Source organism: Bos grunniens, chromosome 19 (assembly GCF_055505025.1).
Source record: "Bos grunniens cultivar Pamir isolate PY7600 chromosome 19, Bosgru_T2T1.0, whole genome shotgun sequence".
NCBI lineage: Eukaryota > Metazoa > Chordata > Mammalia > Artiodactyla > Bovidae > Bos > Bos grunniens.
The window spans coordinates 7953837-7959836 of NC_141183.1; the positions used below are offsets into that span (position 1 = coordinate 7953837).

The 6000-nt window shown below is 50.6% G+C and overlaps 1 protein-coding gene across 2 annotated transcripts in view; it reads right to left on the reverse strand.

Annotated features, from left to right (window-relative positions):
- RNF157 (ring finger protein 157) overlaps positions 1-3749 on the reverse strand; it is a 74897-nt gene extending 71148 nt beyond the window's left edge. For both annotated transcript variants that reach the window (XM_086356250.1, XM_086356251.1), the window contains exon 1: positions 3521-3749. In XM_086356250.1, coding sequence (XP_086212376.1) covers positions 3521-3608 — 88 coding nt within the window. In that variant the 5' untranslated portion in view covers positions 3609-3749. The remainder of the gene's footprint in view (positions 1-3520) is intronic.
- Positions 3750-6000: the final 2251 nt, after the last annotated feature.

Consider the following 6000-nt stretch of genomic DNA (forward strand, 5'->3'; position numbering starts at 1 on the left):
GGCTTTGAAAGAAACAAAGATCTCAGAGGAGGATTTAAAAGCACAGAATGGCTTCCAACTCAAAAATTACAAAGGCACAACCCTGTGCCTTTTAGCACTGTGCAGAAGAGTGTTAAAAACAGCTTTCTATGCTAATGTAGAAACACTCTACAGCAACAAATTCCCATCATACCTCCTGTTATTTAAATGATTAATATTTGTGTATTTATTAACAAAGCTAAAAACTGCCTGAGAACATATGCATAAGGTTAATCATTGCTGCATTGTGTGTAACAGTAAAAGGCTGGGGCGGGAAGACACTTCCAAATGTTCACCAGTAGGAGACTGCGAAAAACCAATAGCGTGTACACACCAAGGAATGTTATATAGTTGTTTTATTTTTTAAAAGAACAACAATAACAGCAACAACAACAAAAAAACCCTAATATGGAGATAATAGAAAAAGATCTCCAGTATCTTTGCAAGTAAAAAAAACAAAACAAAACAAGGTGCAGAGCAGTCTAAGTAGTTACACTTGTATTTACACAAGAAACTCTGGAAGAATTCCAGAAAGTGGTTACGTAGGTAAGGGCGGCATACAGGGAGGAACTGGGTGGATGAACAGCACTGTGAGAACTAGACTCTCACTGTATGCCTTTTCATTCTTTTCAACTTTGAACTATGTGACTATATGACTAACTCGAACAAATAATTAACTCTAAACAATTTTAGGCTATTTTATTTTCGCCTATCTCTAGTGAAGAAAAAAAAAAAGCTATAAACCCAAGTGCCAACATGAAATCAGCTGTTCTCAATATCTTTTAAATGTTTCCAGGTCAACATGCCTCTGCCTTTCTTATCAATATGGAGACACCTTTTAAAGGACAAAGACACCTTTTAAAGGAACCCCAAATTAAGGGGTTCCTTTAAAAATACAAAAAGCAGAAAAACCAATCTCTGCTGGGCTCTGTGACCATCATTACAGGGACAGATGACCTTGTGCTTGCTGTGGAGTTATAGAGACTTCCTGGTGAGCCAGAGGGCGGTCCCAGCTCAGCCAGGTTGGTCACCCGGAGAAAGCTGATTCTGCTGTTTGCTTTGTTTCACTCTCGGTACCAAAGATAGGGAGACCTCAAGATCAACCCAGTCTGATCCTTCAACAGGGAGACAGGCCTCTGAGTTTTGTACCAATACTGATGCAGAATAGCCTCCATTCCACAAATCGTCAAGGATGAGTTCAAAATCCAATTCCTTAAGAAAGGCAGAGGCTGACGGTTTAGTAAGAAGAGCACTAACTTGCTGGGTAACCTTGGCCTTTACCAACTCACTTCTCTGAGTCTCCATTTTCTTACCCGCCAAACGAATGGATCAGGGGCCAGATTCTCTGCAAGGTTCCTTTGGGGCTCAAATACTATAATCCAGGGACTGCCCTGATGGTCCAGCAGTTAAGACTCCAAGCTTCCAATGCAGGGGGCATCAGTCCGATTTCTGGTAGGGACTCTGTATGCTGCACTGCCCGGCCAAAGAAACAAAAAATATTATAATCCAATAGTCAGGTAAATTTAAAGACCACATGAGGGACTTGTATCTGCCTTGCAATGCAAGGGACGAAGATTCGATCCCTGGTCAGGGAACCAAGATCCCACATGCCATGGAACAACTAAGCCTCTGTGCTATAACTACTGAACCCTCGAGCCACAACTAGAGAGTCTTAGAGAGAGTCTGTTCTCTGCAGAGAAAGATCCCTGTGTGCCGAAAAGAGGCGACACAGCCAAATAAATAAAACAATAATACTGATAAAGATCACGTGAAAGATAGCAGATGCCTCTAGACTAGCACATATACGCCAAGTACATAAATTTTCAAGTACACAGAGGTCTGCTGACTGGGACATGAATGTTCTGATTCCTATTTTCTGTGTTTTATGTTCAACATACAAAATTTGGTCCACCTGCTACAAAGATTTCTCTCGTGCAAAAGCTCTGATTAAAAATGAGTTACCATTAGGTGAAACTTTTAAAAAAGATTGGTAGAGCAGAGATAATGATTGAAGACTATAAGTATGGAGGGTGATGGTTAGGGAAAGTTTCATTTTGGTCCATTACCCTTTTATTATCATCATCCAAGATCCACAGTTGCATCAATATCCTTTGGGGACTTTGATCGACCTATGCTTATTCTGATAAGTGAAGGATGGATGAATACTCTTCTGAGGCAGTGAACTCCAACTTCAGCAAAACACGCTCCATATGCGAATCAATAAAAGCTAAGTGATTTCAGAAAAGTCCACAAATAATTGTGTATATTTTTGTCGACTAAAAAGGAAAATGCATGCCTCCTTTAGCACTGGGTTCATACGTCGTAATTAGCCAGAGCTTTATTAAAACACTAATGATGCCTCCCTTGATCTCAGACTGTACTAAAGCCGCTCAAAAGCATATTCATGTCTGCGACGATTCATTCTTTGGCACAAAAGCAGTGTGCGACACGGCCCTGGCAGACACACGGCAGGGGGCAGGTTCATTGTCTGGTCCCAGCCTTCACCTGGCACAAACTGGATCGACTGCTGAGAAACCAGCTCATCTCATTAGCATGTCTTTATTCTACTGCTGTAATTCTGACATCTCTCCAAGATCATGAAAATCCTCATCAGGTCCAAAGCGAAGGGAAGATGGTAGCCATGGGTCCCCACAAGTCTTGAGAAAAGTATTGAAAAACAAAGAGCCAGGAGTTAGGTCTTGGGCCAGCAGTTTTGAATTGGCTGGTGCTCAATCCACTTGTAAGCCTCTCTGTGCTGTCAAAATTCTCCTCCACTTCCAATATTTATGCTACAAGCCAGAGGCTGGAGACATTTATCGTTTTAATAATTCTGAAAACAAACATAATACTTCTAGACACTGTCAATACCTGTGCCCTATCCCAGGGCTATTCTCATTCCAAATGCCAGGCTTGCCACTACTCTGGCAAAGCGACAACCCGAATGACTCTGATACATTTCTGTTAAACTCCTTTCTTCTGCAGCCTCTCGAAAAAGCACCCGCAACAGCAAACGCATTTTCGGCCGCCATCCTCCAGCAGCTTCCCCCTCGCCCCCCAACCCCGCAACCAGGAGAACCTAATTCAAACCTGTGCCTCCCTCTCCGGAGGCCACCAGGGCCAGCACCTAGCACAGGTGCCCGCTTCGGATGCCAACCCGTTCCGCCTCACCCTCAGCTCCTGAGGGGGCCCGGGCATCGGGCGGGAAGAAGGGACCCGGCCTGCGCCGTGGACACCCCGCCCCTCGGAGCCGCAGTCCCCAGAGCGCACGTCTCCGTCACAGGACCCGATGGCGCGCAGGCCGCTCCCAGCCCCCGGCGGAGGGGCTGCCCACCCCGGCGACCCCCGCCAAGGGCCCTAAAGCAGCCCCTCCCAGACCTGGTCCAACACCTCCCACCCTCCGAGATGGCTCTGCAGCGCCGTCGGCCTCTGGGTCCCCTGAGCCACCGGGGAACCCCCCGCGCGGGGGCATTGCGACCTCCTCGCAGCCCCGGGTCGCGCTCACCGGACTTGGGCGGGTAGCGGTACACGGAATTGGACGGGATGTCCACCTCCTCCACGCCCGCGTGCTGCCGGCTGGTCAGGGCCCCCATGGCCGCTGCGCCGGCGCCGCCCTGGGCGCCTCACCGCGGCGGCCGCTCGCCCCGCGTCCGGTGCGGGGGTCGGCTGCGCGCCGCGGCCCGCTCCTGCCTCGGCGCTGCGGCTTCGGCGGCGGGGAGCCCCGGGCGCGCCGCGCACCATCCTCCGCCGGGCCCCGCGGCGGCGCCTGTGCCGAGGGGGGCTGCAGGCTGGGCCGGGGGCGCCGCCGCCGCCTCAGGCCTCGTGATGTCAGCCGCGGCTAGTGCGCGGGGCCCGCGGCGGCCGCGGCCAATGGCGGGGCGGGGCGGGAGCGGGCCGCGCGGTGCCAGCCAATGGGCGGCGGCACTCGGCGGAGCGGCCGCCGGGCGCGCCCTGCCGGCTCCGGGCTCGCGGCCCAGCGCCGGCTGGAGGGGCCGGGGACGCGTCGCCCCCGTGGAGCCAGCTGACCCCGCTCAGGTGACTGCGCGGGAGCCGCCGTCCCGCCGCGCGCGCCAGGTCGAGGCCCAGGAGTTCGCTCACCATTATCCCCAGCATCCGAAGGGCGCACCCGGCTTCCCGGCGGGGAGGATGCCTTCTCCAGCCCCACCCCTCAGCATCCCAAAGCCAATGGTCAGAAACCCTGCAGAGGGGTGCCCCTAGCCCTCCCGCCCCAGCCGAGGAACTTCGTGTGGGTTCCCCCCAACCCCAGCGCCGTAGCCTCAAAGGGACTCCCCGGGGTCAGGGAGATTGATCAGTGCTGGTGACCTGCTCAGAAGACGTCACCGCCGACATCCGTCTCACTTTGTTCCTCAGTCTCTAAGTCGTGTCCGACCCCATGGACTGCAGCACACCCGGATCCTCTGTCCTCCACTATCTCCCAGAGTTTGCTCAGACTCATGTCCATTGAGTTGGTGATGCCATCCAACCATCCCATTCTCTATCGCCCTTTCTTCCTTTTGCCTTCTATCTTTCCCAGGACCAGGGTCTTTTCTGATGAGTCGGCTCTTCGCATCAGGTGGCCAAAGTGTTGGAGCTTCAGCTTTAGCAACAGTCCTTCCAATGAATATTCAGGGTTGATTTCCTTTGGGATTGACTGGTTTGATCTCCTTGCAGTCCAAGGGACTCTCAAGAGTCTTCTCCAACACCACAGTGCAAAAGCATCCATTCTTCTGCGCTCAGCCTTCTTTATGGCCCAACTATCACATCCATACCTGACTACGGGAAAAACCATAGCTTTGTCTAGACAGACCTTTGTCTGCCAAGTGATGTCTCTGCTTTTTAAGACACTGTCTGGGTTAGTCATAGCTTTCCTTCCAAGGAGCAAGCATCTTTTTAATTTCATGGCTGCAGTCACCATCTGCAGCGATTTTGGAGCCCAAGAAAACAAAATCTGACACTACTTCCACTCCTACTTCTAACCCTCTCATTTAGCTCCTTTCAAAGAGCAGAATTCTATACACAATTCTCTGTTTATGGGTCCCTTCTGCAGCTCATGTAGCCCTGAAGTTAGGAGACCCTCAACTCAGAGTAGATCAAGACAGTGAAGCTCAGATCATGCCTTTTGGAAACTTTGGGAGCAAGGAGAGTCAAGGCGGGATGACAGGTGGAGAAGGCTTCTCTGAATGAGAACATACACCCACAGTGGGTCACTGGGACAGACAGAAGACACCACTCCAGAGCTTAATTACAGACGTGTGTTTTAAACCTTTTCTTTATTGTGTGGGTCTGGTGAGAGGGTAGACTGATTAGCAAAAACTTCAACTGCTAGAACACGATGTCAGCAGTGTTTCAACAACATCCAGTGTACTGTTGGGCCTTTGGGTTCCCTTGATTAGATTTGTAAAAGCCATTTCACAAAGTCTCTTTCCTGATTACCTTTTATACTAGTTTTTTTTATCCATTTATTTATTTACTTGGCTGTCTGGAGTCTCAGTTGTGCTGTGCACGGGCTCAGCAGTTGCCTAGAGGGGACTTAAGTTGACTGGTGGGCACGTGGGATCCTAGTTCCCTGATGAGGGATAGAATCCAGCATCCCCCAACACTGGAAGGTGGATTCCCAACCACTGGACTGCCAGGGAGTTTCCTCTTTGGTACTTTTAATTGTCTTCTTCTCAGTTGCAGACCTGGTGACAAAGATACCATCACTCAATTGCCTTGGTTGTCTTCAGGGTCCCCAGGATGGCAGGAACACATACTTGTCTTTTTTTTTTTTTTTTGACTGATGCTGAGGAGCAGGCAAGTCCCTGGCCCAGGCCAGCAGATGGAAGCTTCTCCCAAGCACCAGGGCTCCGTGGCAGAGTTCAGAGCCCTCCCTCCAACCCTTGACCCTCACCACTAGAAGGCTTTTAGACATATCTTTGGAAGGGAACCAATGACTACCAGCTACCCTTTTCATCACACACAGGGCCTACCTTGTAATTACTGGGT